Genomic DNA, 23,189 nt, shown 5'->3' on the forward strand with positions numbered 1-23,189 from the left:
CCCTAATTGAAACACCTTTTTCTGAAAGCAATTTAGGTGTTGCAGAGTAATGTAGAAGGGGTAATTAGACTGTGGTCTGATGCAATTGGAAGCCTGGTGCAAATATTCCCTTGAAGCCTCTTAGAACAGAAATTACTATAATCCCTAGGGAACACCATATTGAGAGACCATAGATATTTCTGAGTTTCAAAAACATAAGAATAAGAAAAACTTTTGACAAAACCCCCTCATATTAGTTTTAAAAGAAATGATTCTGACACAATTATTTTAATCTGAAACTAAAGTGGTTTTGCCCTCAGTTGGGCTGTATTGGGTTTCCCTGCCCTTATCTTTCCCCATGAGCCTTCCATTACATTCTGTCCTCTGCCCTACTGAGGAGGGCAGTGACAGAGGGACGTTGGGACATCCAGTCAGGGTCAAACTGCCACATTTATTATTATTTTATTATTATTTTGGTAACTGACATGCACTTGCAATCAGCGCAGGTTTTAAAATTGTATTTTCTCATTAGCATTAATGAGAACAGTGAGGCAAATGAGTTAAGATGTACCTGATTAATCTTCATTTTATAGAAACGCAGACTGGTGGCCTCCTATTAATTCAAACTTGCCTCAGGGCAGGAAAGCAGGATCAGCACGTTCAAATAGCCCACCTAATACCCTTCAAAAAACTTTTGAAGCCCCACTGCAAACCAGATAATTTGCTTAATGCTAGTCCCTGGAAAAAAGAGCAGGGAAGCTCTTTTTAAGGGATGTTACACCAATGAGTCCACAGGAAAACAGAAGGTTATAGTGCTCTTCAGGCAGTTTCTAACATGTTGGCAGTTTAAAACGTAGCTCTAGCCTTTTGATTACAGTTTTGAAACTGTCAAAATACTATATGTTTATACTTAGCAGTGTTTAATGCAAGCAAGAATGGTTTATGGTCTCTCAAGAGTGTTCTCACATGACAAAAGCTGTATAACATGGATCCTTGTGTGCCTCTTGCTAAGGCAGAAAATGGGAATAGAAATGATATACCCTCACCAAACAGGCTGGGAGAGGGAAAATAGCAGAGACACTTCAGAAGTGAAGTTAAGCCTTTCAGGGCAGGCTCCTCACTCTTATTTACTCCCCCTAACAGCTGCAAAGGATAAATATTGCCAGCCATGAGCTTTCCTGAGGTGTTTGTGTGAGGAAGGGCCATCGTAAAGCATGCTCTATCAGGTGTTCATACCCCACGTAAATGAAAGAAAGAAATAAACTATTGCAGACGTGAGACTGTGAAAGAGAAAAGCAAAGAGTTAGGCTGTGCAGCTGATCTGTGAAATGGGTTTTCCTCTTCCAGAGCAGTTATTACACACAGTACATCAGAGGGAGGGAGAGGGCTAAGGAAGAGATGAACGATCCGTATTAAACCTTTATGATCTTTAAATTACCTTTAATTCACAAAGTCCGGTCGGATGGAATTGGCAGAGCTGGCAGACCGCGTCGTACAGGGTCAGCACTCTGGAATTACTGTACTGGAAGCCATCGTTAGTGATCTAAACGATACAAAAATCATCTTTATAAGTAATAATGTTCCATATGGAGACTGTCTGCTCGTTGTGGAGCACATACCACTGCCCCTTGAACTGGATGGGTGCCAGCAAGATAAATTAAACCACTTGTGAGTGGCTCTGCGAGCTAACAAATTGCTTAATGCTCCAAACTGGAAACTCTTCATTAATAACCAAAAGATCTTTTGGCTCAGCTGGCATTCAGCTTTTCTGATTGCTGTTAGGTTTTATCCTGAGGGGTTTTTTCCAATACCCTTATGGAAGCTGTACTGAAGTACTACAAGGGGAATTTCAAGGAGCTGTGAAACACAATTAAGATTTTTGGCTGGAGCTCAGGACCACTTTCTTACTAATAGCAAATCAGTAAGTAAAATCCTTGGGCTGAAAGAGAAAAAAAAAAAGGAAAAGAATGTGTATCATATAGGTTTGTTTGAAATTAGCTTTATAAAATATGCAATGGTGGACCATATGAGAGAGCAACATTCTCATTTCTATAGGAAAGTACATTAGAGCAGTCATCTGTCCCACTCATAATGGGCACTTGTGGGTAATTCAGAACCCTTGAATATGGGCTTTTTAATGTAAGGATATAAAATCTTACACAATACAGAAGAGTTGATTAAATTTATATTTTAATTTTTCCACAATAGAAATGAAATTATACCAGGGAGGTGTGGAAAGGGTTAGCTTTGGAGAAAGCTTTGTGAGATCTCTTGAGAGGTGTGAACTTAAAGAGCGCTCCAAGACCCTGGGGAAAGCCAGGCTCTGGATGACAACCAGCAGGAAAGCAAAAGCCTTTTGCCAGGTATTTTTCAGGTTTTGTCTGCTCACAATCAAAATAAAGCTGCTGTTTAGCAGATCTAACAGGGTCTTTGCTTTGGATCCATCAGGTACCCCTGTGTCTTCTTGCTGAGAAAAAAACACCCAGCCCTCCTCCATCTCTCCTGTGACCCCAAAGTTGAAACATCCTAAATCCATTTACAAGGGATTTTTACAAGATCAAAGCCATAAAGTTTTTGCTCAATCAATAAACTCTTTCAGTTCACAGAAAGAACATTATGTTAAATTGAACAAAGATAAACAGAAGTATAGAGAGCAAAAAATACTTAGTAAGTTTCATAAAAAGTACCAATTATCATAAATTCACTAAGAATGATTGAAAGTTCATGAAAGATAATAGAGCAGATTCTCCCACAGTATCACATAGGATGGTTCTCAGCTCAAAATGCACTGTGAGCTAAGAGAAACCACCACAAGGAGAGGAACAGGCAGTATTTGTGTATATTCACAATTTTGAGTTGTGGAGGTGAAATAACTGCTTTGGACTGAAATGAATTGGTCCAAAAATTCAGTAAAATTCATTGGTCTAGTAAAATTCATTGGTTTAAGGAAAATATTAGATTATTGACATATTAGACTATAGTGTGTTGTACAACAGGTAGAAATGCTTTTGAAAGAAGTAAAGAGTTTCTCCTGCAGTTTGAGAAAAAAATGAAACAGGCAACCCCCCTCTAGACCTGCTCTTCACTGAAAGACTGTGGCAGCAAGAGTTCCATTAAGAATTTATTATTCCTAATGCAATTTACATTACATTTAATTTTATTCTTTTACCAGAATATCCAGTGTTGTCTCAATACCAGTGCACTAATGATGGGTGAAGAAATGGCTAAACAGGGAAAAATATAAAAACTGTAAAATTGCACTAATTGTTCTGTCTGAAGTGAGCATTGGGAATGAAATATAACAGCTGCAATTTGATTTTTTTAGTCTATATTTTTTTCCTACATTCTACTATAAACATCCATTTAGGTCCCTAGAATTGGGCTGGTTTATAGCTATTTTAATTGTTTTTCCATTAGTCACCTTAGTGATGTGGAACAAACGTTTCAATGAGAACTAAGCTGAGCAAACCTTTCCCTAAATTTTTTTGGTCCTTAAGAGCCAAAACCCCACTTAGATTTGGGCTTTGTTTGCTTGAGCACAGGTATCACCTGGAAAGGAGCTGCTTTTGGATAAATGGAAAGGATGATCAGGAATTCTATTGCTTCTGCCTCAGGAATTTCAACCATCATGAAATTACCTTGGCTATTGGCATCACTCTACATAGAATTTGTATGAAAGTTTCTAAAAGAAATATGAAAGCTATAGAATGTGCTGAAATCAAATTCAGTTTTTGCCTCAATGTCTTTTTATCAATTTTTTTTTTCTATTCTAGACAAATGAGTGCAACAACTTAATGAAAAGGAAGAGAGCTGCTTTCCAAATTAGAAAAGTGCTTGCCAAGCTCTTTCACCTCTTCACCCAGGCATCTGTCTGGACAGCTCAAGTCATCTGCTGCCCAAGCAGGGGTTTGTATGTTGATATCTCAATTAATTACGCCAAACATTCTGGTGTAGCCACATGTACTTTCTTATCTGCATTCGGCAGCATGTCATGGAAACAATGGGCAAATTCTGAGACATGAATACAAGAGGAGAGAAAATGAAAGAGAGCTGAGAAGAGCTCCTGTTCACCCAATGCTGGTAGTGAAAAAAGCTTTAGTGAAATTTTGCTGATTCCTTTGAAATTTGATTTGGGAGGGGGGAGAGATTCTGAAAATATTGAACAGTGACATTTCCAGAAAGAATTGTGTTGATTTTTGGTTCTGAAAAGTCTTTTAGCTACATTTTGAAAAGTAGATACATAGATACATAACCCAGATCACCAATGCTGCAATAAGTCTTGTGAGAAACTTTCTGGAGCACCAATTTTTGAACACCTGTGGAATTAATTGAAAGTAATTTTTTATCTTGAAAAGCTCCACGATTTTGCTCTCTGTGCTGCCGTGTAAGGCCAGCTGCCTTTGAAACTGAGCACTGGGCTCTGCCTTCCCAATTTGTTCATCAAAAGATCCACAGGAGTGCCAGGATTCACGTGCAGACCGAGATGATTTAATTGAGCATTCTCTGCATAGCTGTCAGCCTGGTTCCTCTGCAGGGTTTGAAGGAGAGGGAAAGGGCACAAGGCTTACAGGTGCAGAGGTTTTCTTCAGCTTTAGTGCATGGAAAGAGAGTTTTTGTATCTGTTTTTGTGGGGAAAAAATGAGAAAAATGGTATAGATCTCCTCAGGGCTGGAAGGCAGCAGTTGAACACAAACAGAATTGCAATAGCCCTGTGCTGTGAGGAAGCTGTCCTGGGAACACTGGAGAGGAATTCCTGTGTGCATACAAGGATGTTAGCTGTCCTCTTGGGCCAGGAATGCCCAGGGTGTCTCTCTCTCTCTCTCAGATCCTTCCACCATGAGGCAGCATTTTATCTCACAGCTGGCAGAGTTCAATACCTTTTTTGAGAAATTTTGGAGCCCTGAGCAGAGGAACTTCCCTCCTGGCTCAGGCTGGATGTGTGGCACAGGGAAGACCCAAGGCCCACTCCAGCAGCAAACAGCCAGGCTCTGCTCCCACAGAGGTTTCACCCTAATGTCCTAAACCCCCAAATCCCTATCTTTTTAAAACAAATGACTGACTAGAAGATGTGATCTCTCTGTTTCCCCCAGGCCATGTGGCAGCACATGTCCCCAGCTGGGGTGCAGGACAGGCAGGAATACCGTGGAGAAGGGAGTGTTTTACATGTTTCATTTTGCATGCTGCAATTTTCAGAGCACATCTGCCGTCTCACTTCAATGGCAATATATTCTTCTCAGCTATAGAGCCTTTAAAAGATCTCAGTCTTGTAAAAAAAAAAACTGATCTGCAGAGAAAAGCCATCCAGACTGAGAGTGAGACCAAGAGCAGCAGGAGTGTAGAGTCGGGAGGGAACTGGTTTCCTGAGGATATTTAGAAAGTAGGTACAATTTTGTGACCAAAAGGGGCTAAAACTGCAGCAGAGCACCCAGAACAAGCAGGTGCTGCAAATGCTTCTTCCTGCAGCCTTTCAGGCCATGGCTGTGACTGTGACATCCCAGCTCAAGCCTGCCCAGGAGCCAGCAGTGCCCTGCTCCTGCACTGCTCCTGCATCCAGGGATTCATAGCTCTCTGACACTTGCTGCCTAATCAGGAGTTTGAGCTGGGCTTTTCAGAAATGGAATCCTGGTGATTAACAATTGATTAGTACAACTGCATCAATCTCAGGTGATTACCTCTAGAAGTGGCTGTAATTTGCACTCTTGGATTGCCTAAAGAGACACCAGGGTTTAGCTCATTGTTTTGGTTGGTGGGGTGTTTTTTCTTTCCTCTGCATGACATTAGTGTGGGTATTTCTACAGGCATTTTCATTTCTGAAAGGAAGCAAATTGTGCTTTGCATTTTAATTTGCCATGACAACTGATATACTCCTTCTAAAATGTTTCTTAGAAACAATAAAATTCCTACTTTCACTTGCCATCTTGCGAACGGCTCATCACCAGCCACGAAGTGCACAGCCTCGGTGATGTTCAGGAGTGGGATCTGGCAGTCAACAGCCTCAGAGCTCAGAAAATCTGCTTTGGTGCTTTCTTGTTCTCTTGATATCCATTCACCATCAAGATGCTACAGTAAAAAGGAGGAAGAGTGCAGAAACTGAAGGCTCTTATAAAGAAATTCCAGCTGTCAATATGTGTTTATATTTCTAATCAATAACATCAGGCATTCCTAGGTGGTTTATTTAAAAGAAATCATGCTGTTACTATAGCTACAGTAAAGGGGAAGACATGCTTAGCCACACATGCAGGTGGTCTATTGATTTAGGAAGTGCTGTGGTCTGCACTTGGGATAAGCAGCTGGGATGAGATTGGGTGATAAAAGAGACAAACTTTGTGTTTGCTCCTGGAGCTCAGCAGCCAGCTCGTGGCTCCTTGAAGGTGGTGTCAGCTCCTCCTCTAGATCAGCTGCACAAAACATTCCAACTTGGTAAGAGCCTGCAGAGCCCTAAGCAGGCACAGCAAATCTCAGCTGTGCCTTGTGAGCATGCCAGCACTGCCTGGGAGTCAGGCTGAGTGTCTATTCTGAGGTGGATTTATGACTTTAATCAAACATTTCATATCTGAGGATGCTGATCCACCAAATAACTCAGTTGCAGCATTGCCTGTGTATAGATGTTTATGATAAAATTACAGTGCTAGCATAAGAGATGGGTTTGATGCTCATCAAAACTTCTGATTTGGTGTTGAACTATGACTAAGAAAATTCAAATTAGAGCCTCTGTAACTGTGTTGAGGAAACCTTATATTCAACCATAAAACTTAGCATTTAAATGTGTTTAGAAAAACAACCAAGTGTACTATTTCCAGATGTACAAAATGAGAAATAATATTGTGATTTCAAGCTTCAATGGACTACAGCGCAGCTGAACCAAACAGGAGTCAAACAAAACTCCACAGAGAAAACGAGCAAGAACTCATAGCTTTGCATTTCTGGGGAATCAGTCCTGGAAAGGTCTGAGCCTCTTCAGCTCCCCTCACTCACATCACACACACTGGAAATGAGCTTGGAAGGTGTTTGTAACCCACTGCGGCACTGAGAGAAGACAGCACTGATCAGAGTAAAAAAAAATTTACATAAACATGCCAAAGTTTGACTGTATCATCTATTTTAGGGGCTGACAGGAGGCTGCTTACAATTAGCCTGGTGACCTGGCAGTGCAGGTGGGGAGACTCTTGGAACCCAAGGCCAAACACACGGATCCTGGTGCAGTCCGAGGCTCGGACATCGCAGAGCCCACCGTTCTCCAAGGCTGTGATCTCCAAGGCTTGCTCTGCAAGGGTGAGATAGACACAAAGCTTTAGAGAGCAACACTTACATGCTGTTCTGCTCTGCTTTATCAGAGATTTTGTTGTAGTCCTTCCTGGTTGTTGTGGTTTCATCTTTTCCCTAAGGGTCTTCCTTGCCTCCCTGTGGATTTCTCTTGACCAGAGAAACAGGAGTTGTCAGAAGAGGAAGCAGCAAAGCTCCATTAAATATTGTCCTGTGCACCCAGTGCTGCAAGATGTATTAGTGAGTGTCAGGGCTCCTGAATCAATTCACTGAAGCTGGGGCTTTGGGTTTAAAGGTCTCTAGGGGTAAAACTTCTGCTCAGCCAGGCAGTGGGATGGGAACAATGCTGAGAGGACAAGACCTCATGCCATAGAGCAGAGAACCGTGGGAACAATAAGAGAAAATATCTGAAGATGACCATGCCACCAGGCTCCTTGTAGTTTTAAAAAGCAGGGTAAAAGGCAGCCCTATGGGGTTTTTTTTGTTTTTTGGATTTTTTTCAGAGCTTTGGAGACAGTAAAAAGAAGCTCAAAGGAAAGCTTGTAAGGGTTAAATCATTAATGGTAGCACTCAGCTCTGCACTCAGCACAAAGGTCATGCACCTGCTAAATTTCACTTAAATTTTTGAGGCCTTAAGTAGAGCTTAAGTGATGTACAGACTGTGCTGCCCCCCTTACAAGGCTGACTTTCACCCATTACTGTTTTTAAAATGTTTTATGATTCTCAGGCAAAGTTTCATTTGGGTTCTGTTGCACTTTAGGTATTCACTGTTTAAAATTGCTCATTGCTTTTACATTGGGGTTATTTCTACAGAGGAAAAATGCAAGTCCATTGGATGTCAGCATTCACATATTTAATTAAGAAAAAATATAATTTTATAGATATTTGCATTAGCTCTTGGGAAGCAGAACACTCAGAATGTCTCCAAAATCATACATCAATAATAGCAGCTGGTTAGGATCATGGCTACGTATTTTTGTTTATACTATTTGTAGTTCTAGTGGTCAGGAGAAGCCACTATGATAAGTAACACAAAGCAGAACATTTTCTTCTTGTCTCCTGAACAACATTTAATAGCAGGAGCATGACCAGGAGCCCTGGGAGGGATGTTCCTCACCATCAGAGTGGAGTTCCACCTGTTATCCCTGCTTAGCTTCCTCTCCCCTGCCCCATCCCTGCTGCTCTGGCAAAGCACTATTGCCCATCCATTTTCTCTGAGCTGCAGCTTAGCTGAAACAGGAGCTCTCTGTCGCCTAATATTTTAATGGTACATTAGTTCAGCTCTGATTTGAGGGGCAAAATGCCCTAAGATGAGTTGATACCTTCCCCAGCACCTCACTGTTGCTTTAGGGCTGTGCCATTTGGGCTGTAATTAGGAAAAATGCTGTTTAAACCCTGCCATCCCACCAGACTGCAGCCTGTGACAACAGAGCTGCATGGCTCTTGTTTTTTCGGAGAAAGGAAGGAAAGCAACATAAACATGAAAAATAGTGGAAAGACTTTTTTTGCCCCCTGTGCTTCTGAAATGCTTTTAGCTTTTCCCTCATTTTTTAAAAAATTGATTTTATTGCAGCAGTGTTACCAACACTGCTGGACACTTTGCAATATTTACAAGAAGAGAAATCGTTTACAGCTTATCAGCTTTCATCAGTTACTAGTGGATTCCTGTAATGTACAAAACTATTAGTCAGATGTGGTGACTGGTTTTGATAAATTGCCTTCTTCTGTGGTTAGTGCATAAAAATTAAAAAAAAAAAAAAGCTTCATTATGTTTTTCATGAGATTTTAATAGTTAGCCCCACCAGTACTGAGGTGGCTCAGATTACATCAATGTTTTCATTATTGCTGCAGATTTTCAGGCTTCTGTGGGTGAAGTAGAAGCTCAGAAACTGGGAAGGAGTGAGGCACAGGAATTTGCTCCTGCAGCATTTCCTGTTCCATGAAAGCATCTCAGGTCAGTTGCTTGTTGATAAGACCCTGCAGTTCCCAAGAGTTTCCTTACATCTTCATGGCCACACTTCTGTGTCAGGGTCAGGGCAACATTACCCAGCCTCACTGCTTTTCCCAGTGACTTACAGGATCAGCTCAGCATTTTGTATTTATTCCTCTCAAACCATTCTGCACACACTTGTCAGGGTTTAACCCCAGCCAGGAACTGAGTATCTCACAGGCACTTGCCCACTGCCCCTCCTGGCAGGATCAGGATGATAATCAAAAGGGAGAGAGAGAAAATGCATGAGCTGAGGTAAGGGCAATTTAATAGGCGAGAAAAGAAAGAAAATTACAATAATGGTAATAATAATAATGATAAAATATTTAGAATATACAAGTGATGTGCAATGCAAATGCTCACTGCTTGCCAACAGATGCCCAGCCAGTACCTGAGCAGTGGCCCCTGGCTGGTTTTTTCCCTAGTTTATATACTGAGAGTGATGCCATAAGGAATGGGATATCCCTTTGGTCCATGGGGGTCAGCTGGCTTGTCTGTGTCCCCTCCCAGCTCTCTGTGCACCCCCAGACTACTCACTGGCAGGGCATGAGAACCTGGAAAGTCCTTTCCTTAATATAAGCACTACCTGGTTACAACTAAAACCATCAATGTCTTATCAACTTTAAGTCTGATGGAAAATAACAGTAATTATAATGTATTTTTTTTTTTTAAGTAGGTACTAGAGTTCAGCCTTTAGGCCTCAGTACAGGCAGTACATAGATATGGCAATGGTTATTTTTATTTGTTTTTTAAAATGAGACACCACATGTAATGGGTGCAGGAATTTTAGGCATTTGGTTTTAATGGGGGTTTTTGTCTGTCTTCCCCTCTGCCTCCCATTGTTGGTGCATATTGCCAGTTTCAGCCAAACAAGGGAGGGGAATTCTCCACTGCATTGGCTTTGGAAAAGTCTCCTGTCAGTCATCAGCTGGGCACTCAACATGCAGATCCTGCTCTTGCTGGCGGTACCAGGATCAAGGTGTGGTTGTTCATTGCTCTGTGTTAGCGGAGGTGTAGTTGATAAGTTCAGAGAGGTGATGACAACAGAAGGAAATACTGGAGAGCCTAAAAAACCCCAGCAAAAGAGCTGCAAGTAGTTCAGTTGAAGACAGGAGCAATAAAATGAGCTGGGAAACATCACAAAGGTGAGAGTGAGGGCAAAAGTGCAGATATCCAGAGAAAGTGGAGGTTGTGGAGACCTGGGATGGATGTCTGATGTCTGCAGAAGGGCAAGTTAGAGGCAGGAGAGAAATCTGTATGTAATCAGGCAGATCCTGGAACAAGCTTGTAAAATGTATGATATATTTGAACATTAATAATTCATGTTTAGGGAGTGTGAATGTCAAAATACAACAAAATCCAGGGCAGAACATCCTCCTTCTTTTCTCTGTGTGCCTTACAGGCCAAAAATGTGCTTTGCCTTTTACTAGCAGATTAAAAACTGAAGCTCAGGGTGGCACCTGGGGCTCAGATGTGTGACAGGGTGCAGCAGTGGTGGAGGAGGATTTAAGGAGCTGTGTGTTCACATCTGCTGGCTCAGGCATGAGCATCCTGCTGCATTCCCAGTGCCTGGGCTGCACACACAGCAAGCAAACACACACCAAATGCATCTGTCACCTGGCAGAGCATCACACTGGGACACCGAAGAACAGCAGGAAATCTTGGGGGAAAAGTGAAAAAATATCCTGAGTTTTAATGAATCTGCCTTGAGATAAAAAGGAGAGAGGAGTCTCGAGTTGAAGGTGGAAATGTCAAGGGACTCCAGAGCTCAGGTGACAGAAAAAGGGATTTGTCCTGTTTGGTTTGCAATTCTTGTGCTGTGCCCCCATCATGGCACAACACCTTCCCTTCCTTCTCCTCCCATCTCCAGTAGGAATTCCCAGAAAAGAACAGTAATTTCAGAGTTGCTGACAGTGCGGTTTCATTCTGTAATCATTTAGATGAATCAAACCTGACAAGGAGCACAGGCTACATAATAGACTCACCCCCTTCAGCCCCCCAATAAATACGTGGTTGGTTTTATAGGTATTTTTTGGAGTGTGTTATGTAAATAATATGCACAAATATAGAAGTAAAATGAGGACAGTTGACACAAAATCAAGAATATTGCAAAAACTACACTTATTGAAGTCTTACTGATGGATAGATATGGTTCATGTTGGATTTACACTTTTGATTAGAAAAGGATCCCAGCACAAATAAACTTTCTTCTGCAATGTTTGAAAACTACACAGGAGGCTTTGGGCTGGAGCAGCAGGCCTGAAATTGAATCCACAAAGATTTTTGTTTGAGTAAAGAGAAGGAAAAGAACTGCCCAGCTTTTCTTAAAGGGGATGATAAATAAGCAATCTAACCACAAAGAGCAAATCAAGAGCCAGATCATAAGTGCTGGGTTGGGTCAAAGCTTTGCTGAAGTGCAAAACTAAATGGCCCATGATGCCCAGTTGCCCTTTCCTTGGAATCAGGTAGCTGATTGAGCAATTTGCCATGATTGAGCTTTCTGGTGTGGATGTGGACCTCCAGCTACCATAGCTATGAGGGTTCTGTAGCAGAGCAAATTGATGCTTAATTGTCTTACAGCTTGGATAGAGCAAGCCTGAGTCTGTCTCCATTCAAATGCTTGCACAAACACTGTATTTCTTTTGTGTATTGGGTTATTTCTGTAATCACAGGCACAACCATCAAATGCATTATCCTGGAACTTGTGCTATCCGTGACCCAAAGCTCATGTGATAATCCTCCCTAAAAAAATCCATATGCCATTTGCCAGGAGTTTTGCACATCAGTGACCTCTCTGGCTTCTTACACTGGAACTCGATGACCTTAGGGATTTTTTCCAACCAAAACAGCTCTGTTTCCATCCTACCAAACTCTAGACCTATAACCTTTTGCTGGCATGGAGTGAATTCTGCTTTGAGGTTCTCTGGTACCCAGTATGGATTGCAGAAATGAACCCTGGGGGAGTGTGGGGAAAAAGCATTTTGCAAGAGCTCCCTGCATGTGAGAAATGGCCTGGCTCAATTTCACACTGAAAGCATCCATGTGCTGCAACAATATGGCAGATTATTTTTTGCTTTAGAAATTTCACTATGACATTTCAGGTTTATTTAATCCTTCTATTTTTAAAAGCCTTGCTAGCAATGTACTTCAGCAATAGAAAGGAAGAGGATTGTGCTGTTGATGACAGAATATTTCTTCATTTCCAGATGGCCTGGAGAGGTGGCATCATGTAAGGTTCTTGTGAATTCATGGTGCTAACTGGCACACCAAAGCAGGTCTCAGTTTTGGTCCCTCAAAAACACTTCAGGGCAGAGCCCTTGGCAGCATCTTGAGGCTTCCAATGAGTGAGTGCAGTGATGCCACTCAAAGGGATTTGGGTCATGGTGGGTGTCATCTTGGTTCTTCCACTCTAGTAATTTTAGTTTTAGTAATTTTAGTTTTAGTAATTTTAGTTTTAGTAATTTTCCCATGTTTAAAGTTACTGAATTAGATTAAATCTGGTTATTACCTTCAGAGTTTTGTTCACAATTGGTTGAATGCTCTATATCTGGCAGACTGTGGGCTCTCTAAACCACATGACATCAAGGTGTTACAGGTTTGCTCTGACTTTTTGGCTTTGGTCAGTTAAAATCAGACCTTCAAATGGTTTGCAGGTTTGAATTCTATCTTAATAAGTGTTATGCATTCGTTATTTACCTTGTGTGTGTGTGAGTATTTGGAGAAGGAGGTTGTTTGTTCAGGGCTTTTTGTTTTCTTGTGGATTTAACAGGATTTCAGGCTGAAATTTCCCGTGGTACCTGTAAACAGCCTGATGTAAAGAAGTTACAGGCATGCTTCTGGGGTGTCTGGCTTTGGTCAGGTTGAATCAGACCTGTAATTTTCCAAGCTTTTCTAGCAATTTAATTCCATGTACTTCGGAAAATGGTTTTGTTTAGCTACATGTTCCACTGGACTGTTTTCAGTGCTTTGCATTAAAGCAAATAAACTATTCTCCAGAAAAGGCTAATCTCCCCGATCTGGTTTGCAGGGAATAGTATGGATCACTGAGCATGCAACCTTCCATGTCCCTTATCACCAGGATTTGCTATCCTTTTAAAATTCGGTCTCTATTGACTTTGTAACTACCAAGCTAATAGCCCTCTTCCTGCTCAGCCAGGTCTGTGCCTCGAATGGAAAGAACTGGGACTTAAAACAGTAGATTAAAGCTGCTATTGATGTTTGCCTTTTCAGATGCTTGTTTATTGCCTCTGCACCAGCAAAAACTAAAGTAAAACTGCAAGGAAAAGAAGAAAGGCTTGAAAACTAGCATGAAGTTTCCAAACCCTGAAAATTGCCCACAAATATATTTGATGTGACTGAGAAAAACGTGTCTCCAAGCAGAGTATGTGGTGTCAGTGGGGATGTATCAGTGGTAGGTTAAGTTCACAGTTTTCTTCTCTTTTTGATTCTAAACTATTTTTCTTTTGTAAATTTTGTAGTTCTTACTAAAACTTTTGTGGTTGGAGGTGTTCATTCCTCTAAAAGAAGAAGAGTTCTGTTTTCAAAAGTTCATAAGTCCTGTGTCCAAAAATTTATGTTTTGACAAGTAATCTCAAGGCTTGATATTTAATCATTATAACTTTTGTATGAATGCAAATACTGGCTCTGGTTTTAGCCTGACAAGAATGTATCTGTGTAAGATTTTATGGCCCAGACCTGAAGATACTATAGAAGAATAATTTTTTTTATATCAGATGCTCCAAGTGCCATCCAGCCAGGGCCTCAGTGATGATGAGGACCACTCCCCTGGACATGGCTGGGAGAAGGAAAATGTGTTTTGTAAATAAACATTTACAAAATGTTTGTTTCCAGTATTAAATCATAAATTGGTTTAACTAGGAAAAAGCTGAATAACTGAACCCAATGCAATCTTGAATTGTATAATATATATCTTCATATTTATTCTTTATCTACTTGCCAATATTATTCAGTAAGCTGAGGGGAAAAATTGATATTAGTGGAGATAGCAGGTCTCAAAAGAAAAGTTTTCATTTTCAAGTTATATAGAACCTCTTTTATGGAGTATTGATATCTTAGTGAGACTTCTTTAATATCAGCTTAAAGGAAATAAGAATATATCCTTAATATCTTAAAGCCCAGTGTAAAGAACTCAGTCCCAGTGGGATGGGAGTTGAGTATTAAAGTGTGGTTTATGCTGCAATGGTACATAGAGACCTGCCTGGAGTGTTCCCTGCTTTACAGAATCCTTTACTGAACAAAAATGTATTTGATAGAAAGAGAGCTCAAGCTTCTAAGCTTTAGCACAAGAACACTGCCTCACTGCCCATCAGCTGTCGAGTGCCCACACGAGAGGGGAAGTGGAGGCTACAGGCAGGGGGAAGTTTCAAACCTCCCTCAGCAGGATGGATAGGAAAAGTCAACATTGTGGAATGTAAAAGGCAAAAATTAGCATGAGAAATACAGGAAAAATGAAAGAACAGTTGTGGAAAAGAGACCTGATTTTTGTCTTGACACTGTGACTTCATCAAAGTGATAGTAACTGTGACTTTGTTAATATTATGTCTATCAAATTCAATGGAATTGTTATAATGAAGAGTAGAATTAAGCCCAATGACTTACTGTTTGAAAAGAAGGAGGGCTTTTTAAGGAATAATGTCATTCATTATTTTTTTTTATAGCAATAGCACTCTGCTTGGTGAAGAAAGTTTAAAAGCAGTAAGCATGGTGTTTGCTGTTCTCACAAGCACGTTTGATTCCTCTTATGAAATCCAATTTTGAAAAATCAATAGAATTGCTAAAGTGCTTCATCCTCACTGCCACAGAACATGTTTTGCCATATTAGCAAAAAGCTTGGTTGTTTTTTGTTTACTAACCCAAAAAGTTTGAAAAATGGATCAGTTCCTGTGGAGAGGGTCACAGTTTCTGGTAACTCTGTTTCTGGGGCCCTTGTGGTGCTAGAAAAGGGAATTCTCCCTTGAAGGTCTGGTCACAGCAGCACCTCAGGCTGTTCCCAGCCACAGAGGACACCAGCCTCACACACAGTGATTAATATTTTTCATTGGAAATATCCTGGGGATTTATTAAATTTATTGTATTTTCTTGGAAAAATCTAATATATATTTTAGTTTGTATAGTCTAATTTATGCAAGGAGAGCATCTATTGACCCAGTGCACCCTCATGGCTCCCTCTGCATCACATCAGCAAAACTCATATTGCAAATGCCAAAAAATATTCACTTTCTTGACATATTAACAGCCCTTAAATAATCATTATGATCTGGAATTTAAAGATCACTGAATTGATAGAAGTGGGAGAAAAGTATTTATTTCAGTCAGTATGCTCCCAGGCAAAGTCTCCAAAGCAGATTGGAGTTTGACGTAGACAACGGAAATACTCTGTCCCCTTTCACCTTGGGATCTTGAAAAAGTTTTTTTTCAACTGTCTTCCTGGTGTTTTGCCTGCAAAAATGAGAATTAAGCTCAAAAGTAAAGCACAATTACATAAACAGTAAGATTTCTATAATATGTACCTGACCTTGCATTTCTGGTCTGATCTAAGCTCTGAGCTTATTCCAAGCAGGAGAGACATTTTCCATTGGAAGACCCAGCCTGAGGAGCTGTAATAGCTGACCTCCTACTTTTGCTCATTATATATATATGTGTGTATATATATATATTCTTTTTTAATATTGTGTGCTTTAATTCATATCATTTAATTACAGCACATGAACAAGACCCAAAGCAGACTGTTAAACTCAGAAAGGTCTATATAACCACTCTAAAAATAACAGGGTGTAATTGAAGTAGCTGCTGTGGCAGATGGGTCTGAGGGACCTGTGTGGTTGTGGTTCACAGCTCTGAAAATGCAGTTGGGTTCACAGCCCCTCTTAATGACACCAATGAAATGTATTGATACAAAATTGGGATATCTATAAGGGTGGTAGGTGAGTGTTCACTTCTCACCATCTTTTTTTGCTTGCTTAGATTTCTTTGCTGGCTAAGTTTTTTTCTCCCCAGAACTTTCCACATAGAAATTTAAACTTCAAGTGTCATTACTTCACTGAAGCTAATTTGTCCTTATTATTCCTCATTACCTTTTATCTTCTAATTGCTCTTTAGAGCTTCATACAATCTGCATAGTACATTGCTCTATATGTGCTTTACTAGTCCTGATTTTTTTTTTATAAGCAGCATGGTCAATATATACAAATGGTAAGCACCAACCTGATTTGCTATCTGCTGTAATTGGATTCTGCCTTTAATTACAGGTGGTAATGACATTTTAAGCACCTCATACAGGTGTTGGGGGGGGCTGGGGGTTATGAAATGTTAAGCAACATTAAGAAATTCTAAGCTTCTGGAGTGCTGCCAAATTTCAGAGGTGCCTTTCAACTCCAAATAGTGATTTCCATGTGAGGATAATTATAGCTCTGGCCACCTGGACTGCTCCTGTTGGAGTCAGGCAGAGCAGAGTAAGCCTGTCTGCAAGCCACACTTCACATCTTCTCTCTTTATACGTGTTTTCATTTAAAATTACTCCAAATATATTATGGCCTGTGTTCCAAACCCTAAAAATACTACAGGGCCATTTTTTGTGTGTGTTTGCTGGCCAAAACCAGTGGCAGAATATACTGTTATGTATTGTCAGTGTAGCTGAGGTTGGGTGACCTTGGAAAAGATATTTGAATTATGTTGATGGCCTCCTTGATCTTGGGGGAGTTTTAATTCACATCTATAATTCCAGCCCGAGAAAATTAGACAGAGATTTGTTTTGGAACTGATGGGAAAATACATAGCCAGCAAAAAGGAGTTGCCTTCTCCTTCATTACTCATGTAGCTTCCCCTGGAAAATAACTTTTCCCTGGCAATGGCACTTAAATCTCAGCTTTTCTCAGATCAATGTGTATTCTCCTGTTTCTTCAGCCCTGACTTTTTGAAAAGAAAGTGGAAGAGGCAGCACTTTTATATGCCCTGCAGAAAAAACCTAATTCAAGTCTTAATTTCTCCTCCTTTCTTTCCCTTCCTACAGAGCCTCTGCTTATTAGTTACAAAGCCCAGGGGTTTATCCTGCCTGTTCTCTCACAGTGCTGCTTTCCTGTGCTCTGCCAGCTGGGCCAGCATTCCTGAACTCCCAGACAGGGCTCAAGCTGTTCTGGTCAGAGCACTCAGCTTTATTTCTGAGATTGATCTGAATTCTTCATCTCTAATAACCTTTTCTGCTGTGAAATCCTGGCCTTAGTGACGTCAGGAGGACTTTGTTTCTGAGCAATTCCAGTCCTTTGAACTCATATTTGAGAGGTTCATTGTTGCTGTGTGCTGCTGTGCTTTTCCCTGTGCTTTTCCCTGGAAAGAGGTGTCCCACCTCATGGGTACCTTGGGATATGTAGGGGAACAGCCCTAGGATTGTTTAACCTGGAGAAAAGGAGGCTCAGGAGGGATCTTGGTTTCTATCACTCCCTGAAAGATTGCATCCAGGTGGGGATTGGTCTCTTCTCTCCAGTAAAAAGTAATAGGACAAGAGGATCTTGTTGCTGTCATCACCAAGAGGTGTTTAAATTGGATATTAGGGAAAATTTCTTCACTGGAAGGATGTTCAGGCTTTGGAACAGGCAGCCCAGGGAAATGGTGGAGTCACCATCCCTGTAAGTGTTCAGAAAACCACCCAGATGTGGCACCTGGGGACATGGTTTAGTGGTGAGGATGGCAGAGCTGGGTTAAGGGTTGAACTCCATGATCTCCCATGTCTTTTCCAATCAAAATGATTCTGTGCTGTCAGTGTGGAACATTTCTGCCTATGAACTGTGAAAATGAGCAGATATCTTTGGATGTATTGTGAATGAAACTCAAAAATCAAGAACAGCTAAAGGTGAAGCTCACACGAAGGCTTATCTTGATTGACTGTACCAACCAAATTATCTAGATGACCTTTACTAAATATTATAAAGTCAGGGTGATTGGCATGCCAGAACTAAGATTTTATTTCTCCTTCTAGGGGATCTGACCTCTGGCTGTATGCATAGATCTGCTTTACATTGCGTTCACAAGATTAGGTTATATATATATATAATATATCTTCTCTATTTTTGTATATAAAGAAAAAATATTTTAATTCACTAACACATGAATTAATAAATAGTCTGTAATAAAGAAGTCCTTTGGAGTCCATACCATTGATTCACTCTAGAGTGTGGCAGTATTTTTCCCTCCCCATAGTTAATGCTGAAACAAGCTTCTTGTGTGAAGTTTTCTCTTAACTTCTCTGTATTAATACCAAAGGCATGGGAGAATATCCTGAAAATTAAGCATGCCAGTTGCTACCTTGGTTTTGTTTTAATTTTTCTGGGTTTTTTATTCTTAATTTTGCTCAAAGTCAGCTTGAGCTTCAGATGCTTTTCCATCTCTGTGCCAGTATTACAAGGATGGACTATTCCAGTGGCCAGATCCTGCTCTCTGCTGGGCTTTGGTCAGGAGCTGTCTGAGCTCTCACCCTCCCAGCATGTACTGGTGGTTCACCAGTCCAGTGTTTGTGTCAGGAGAACTGCTGAAGCTGTCAATGTTAATTTTTTCATGACACTGACATACTCACCCCCAGTAAACAAAACAGTATGAAGGCTATAAAGTACAAATTAAGGGAAATTTCTACTTCCCTAATTGCAGCAGTGTATCTCCTCTGCAGGTCCAACACCAAGCTCCCTTCCCCCAGGGACCAGACCAAGCAGGAGGATGCTCACAGTAAAAACAGCCCCTCTGAGCAGCTCTCCCCCAGTGGAGACCCTGTGGAAGCCCAGGAGCAGTGGAGCAAATTTCCACATCTGTGGCATTGGAAGGAGGAGGAAACTTGAGATGCTTGTGACTGGAAAACTGGAAGGATTAATTCCATATACTGGGAGCTCTAATAAACCAGACTGCCAAAAGAGAAATGTCTGAAGCAAAGACCAGCTACCACATTTGCCTCTACTGGAGAAAAGTGAATCACGGGATCATGGAGTGCCAGGTTGGAGGGAAGCCCAAGGCTCATCTGGTCCATCCCCTGTTGGAAAAAGCATTGTCCAGACAAGATGGCCCAGCAGCCTGTCCAGCTGAACCTCAAGTGTACAGAGTAAAGGCAGCAAGAGACAGACAAAGCAGGCAGGGCAGAGGAAGGTAATGACTTTGGGGATATTTGCCACAGCTGATGTGTGTTTGTTTTCCAGTTCTCACCTCCCTGTGCAATCTCAGGCTGTGCTCTGTTCTCTGTCCTTGTTTGTATTTGATGTCACAGCAAGAAGACAAGGTGCCATTAGCTTTTACTTGAAAGGTCATATTGAAGCTATTTTCCTGTAATCTGAGAGATTTCAGCCATAGCAAAGTAAAATTTTTAAATCTGGCCTGAGCAGACCCCCTAACCCCTCCATATCACAGAGAAATTAAGTTAAACGTTGACTTGTGTGTTGGACAATTGCTTCAATACTGCTCAAGTCACTTTTTAGTCCAGTCATACTCTGTCTGAAAGAGAAATAATTCCTTCATATTTAGGAAGTTATTCTGCAAATTTTAGCCTGCCATTAAAAAAACCAAAAAAACAAAAAAACAAATTTCAGGCTATATTTCAACTGCTTTAAACCCATGCCCTGAAGATGTGTTTCTTGTGAAGAATGTGGGTAATTCCATTCCTGATAGCAGTAGGGTATCCCTGTTAGCATTGGGGTATCAGATGTGCCACTGGGCTCCCAGGGCTGGCTGGAGATTGGGATGTCTCAACTAAGCCGTGGTGACTGACCCTGGGTGTGAGCTCTACCTGTCCTAAACACACACCAGTGTCCTACACATTGCAGAGAAAGGTTTTGCCCCACATTTGGGATGGGCTAAGAGAGCACACCTTATCATTTCAGTTCAGCTGAAACACTGTGTCTCCTAAAGCTGCAGAAACTCAGCTGTATGGCTGAGCCTGAAGTGCCTCTCTGACACTTCAAGCATGAGCTTATGTGGTTTGCTGAGGCAGAATTCACATTTTGAAATCACCGTTAACATTCCATGTGCTTAGTTTAAATCACTCTCAGCACTCATATCTGACATGGATTCAGCCTTTGAGAGGCTGAGCTGTAAAGAAGAAACACACCCAGTGGGACAGTCTTCTGTGTAAATGTAATTCATGAATATTTGCAGAATAAGGTCTGTAGGTTCGAGTATGTCCTGTAGCTATTTGATGGTTTTGGCAGGGTTACTTGCTCATTTTGTCACTTTTAATTTTGTTTTGTTACTAGTACACTATTTGAAATTAATGCTCAAACTTTATTCTCTGTTGACCAGGAAAAAAAAAGAAAGAAGTGTCTATATACTGTTTACATGAATATTGACCACAAGGTGAGCAGGACACTCTTCTTTTTTTGTGAGAAGCCTGCTTGTCAGCATGCCAGTGATAGATCAGATGTAAAGAAAATCACTTCTGCAAAACCAATTTGCTAAGGGGCTTGTAAAATCCATTTTTAAAAAGTTACTGAGGCAAAAAAGTGAAGGACCAGCCAACCAGATATTTTGATCGGCTCTTCAAGGTCAAACCCTGATTACTAATTCATCAAATACCTTACTGGTAGCACTGCTCGAAGAGCAAACAACTTGGTGCAGATGCTCTACCTAATAATTCCAATATGGAAAGAGTTCTTTACTTACTTTTGGCAATGCTGCAGTCGTAGGAGCTGTGGCCTGGGAAGCACTGGCAGCCCAGCTCTGTGCAGTGTCCGTGGGCATTGCAGAGCTCAGGACACCGCAGAGCAGTGAGGATTTGCTCCCGGGCAGCAGATGGATGCTTTCCAGCAGGGAACACTCCGTTTCTGTTCCCTAGCACTCTCCTTTCACATTCGTTTTCCAAAAGGGCTGTCAGTGCCCTCACCCAAGCCACGTTGTCTTTGAGCTGCAGGTCCAAAAGGCAAATATCGATTGCCTCGTCCAGGTGTTTTCCCAGGAGGCCTTTACACACCAAGCCAATGGTGGAATTTGCGAGAATTTGGTGGCAAATCTCCCGAGCTTTGGTGGCAGTCAGGCCATTGGGAGTGGGCCATGACAGTGGAATTTTTCTCCGAACCCCTTCAAAGTAGTCCTCAGGGAAAAAATAGGCAAAGCTCGCTGAGTCTCTCTGTGTTGGGCCATGCAGGGCGTGAAATGATGAATATTCATAGTACTTGTCTTGCCTTTTTGCTTTCCTTAGGTCTCCTGTTGGTTTGGTAGAGTCAACAGAGCTGTTGCTATTCATGGAAACATGGTGTGTGAGGGGCTTTAGCTGGACTTCGGAGCTGCCTCGCCTTTGGACTGACTTAGACAAATATCTTTGACCAAAAGACTTGGTCGGGGGTTTCTCACTTTTTCTTGAGGTCAGCTCTGTTTGTGAGTGAGTGACAAACTCAGCTGTGACATCCAGATATGGGATTGCAGAGCTGTGATCCACAGGGTCATGATGGCAACCAGAGGAGTCAGGGGAAGGAGTCTGAAAGGCATTTTTTGTGTTGAGCACAGGTGTAGGCTTGGTGTTCCCCTTCTGGCACCTGCAGAAACTCTGCCTTTGCTTCCTCTCAGAAGGTGCTGGAGTCTTGTCAAATAAACTCTTCCCTGGAGGTATTCTGATTTAAAAATAGGAAGAGATTAAGAGGGAGAAAACATTCAACAAATTAGTCTATCACAAAAATAAACTTTCTTTCCCTGAGGCTGGAGTAAGCATAAATTCCCAATCTACAAAAGTATTTAAGAAAATGCTTAAATTTAATCTCTGTTTTCTTCAGTCACTTTTGCACTGCCCTTCTTGAGTTGTCCTGTGTGTTTTCCAGCTCTACATGGGGATGCTTTAGTACCAAACATTTAAGTGCTTTGCTGGAGCATTGCCTAGCGGCTTGACTGCTCTTTGCACAACTTTCTCTGAGGTGCAGGTTACCCTTTGTGTATCACACATGAAAGAAGGCCTTGGATTTGTCCCTGGGTGACCCAGATAATTCTTGGAGAATGACAAAAAAAGTCATATTTGTTTCAAATTCTGTATTATGAAAATCATCTTTATCTGTGTGCCTGTTTTCTCCCTACCGTGTGTTTCCTCTAAGATGTGGATTGCTAACTTTTTTTTTTTATTAAGTACTTCATTTTATTCTTCACTTCTACTGGAGTTTTCTTTGATTCTTTTTCTTCCAATGCAAAGCAGTTTTCCATCGATCATAGGGCTAGGCTATCACATAAACAGATATGATTCTCTCCCCCCTTTAAAATTTAATCTTTAATATGGTTGAACTTCTAGAGAGTTCAGTTTGAATAATCAGCCTTGATTCAAGTTTCTTCAGAAATTTCATATCTCTTACTGATCTTATTTGTGTAGCCCAAGAAGAATGCTAGAGCTTCATAGAAAAGGATATGTTTCTTGTCCCAATATTTGGCAGCATGTCATTACCAGACAAATTTGAAATAGCACCAAAAATTTAAATTATTTTGGCATTAATTTTGTCTTGCAGCCAGAATGCTGAGGTTTCAGGAAAGCGAAAGCATTCGCCAACACATTGGAGCCAAACACTAGGTACTGTTGTTGGAAACTGTAATTGCCTTTATCCAGTTTTTAAAAAATATATTTTAAATGGCATATCTGATATTACTATTTTGATCATTGCCACAATCATAACTTCTAAATAGAACACTGGCAAAAGGAACCTTTTTCTCCTCCTGAAACATGGGCACAAACATTTATGAAACCGTTTTGCCCAAATGTGGGCTCAGCAGGATACACTATGAGACAAAAGGATGGTTTCCATGCTCATGGAAATGCACAAGCTGTTCTGCACTTTCCTGCAGTCTAGGAAAATTAAACATTTTTGATGATTGAGAGAGTTGTCCTTTGGACAACACATTTTGGTGTGTGAATGAGTGTCCTTCATGCACCATTCCCCTGGCTCTAACAGAGGGGATATCTGCCCCTGAAGCTTCCCTGACTCATCATCAATAAGATTAA

At 41.1% G+C, this 23,189-nt stretch overlaps 1 protein-coding gene across 1 annotated transcript in view; it reads right to left on the reverse strand.

Annotated features, from left to right (window-relative positions):
- Positions 1–23,189, reverse strand: part of LOC146434925 (von Willebrand factor D and EGF domain-containing protein-like) — a 165,152-nt gene that overhangs the window by 69,617 nt on the left and 72,346 nt on the right. Inside the window, exons 11-14 of the mRNA XM_085066542.1 lie at positions 20,882–21,825; positions 7,107–7,243; positions 5,884–6,039; positions 1,418–1,522 (exon numbers count right to left, since the gene is read on the reverse strand). Of these exons, the coding sequence (XP_084922668.1) occupies positions 1,418–1,522; positions 5,884–6,039; positions 7,107–7,243; positions 20,882–21,825 (1,342 nt within the window). The remainder of the gene's footprint in view (positions 1–1,417; positions 1,523–5,883; positions 6,040–7,106; positions 7,244–20,881; positions 21,826–23,189) is intronic.

This window comes from Lichenostomus cassidix, chromosome 7 (genome assembly GCF_008360975.1).
Source record: "Lichenostomus cassidix isolate B80296 chromosome 7, HeHo_3.0, whole genome shotgun sequence".
Classification (NCBI taxonomy): domain Eukaryota; kingdom Metazoa; phylum Chordata; class Aves; order Passeriformes; family Meliphagidae; genus Lichenostomus; species Lichenostomus cassidix.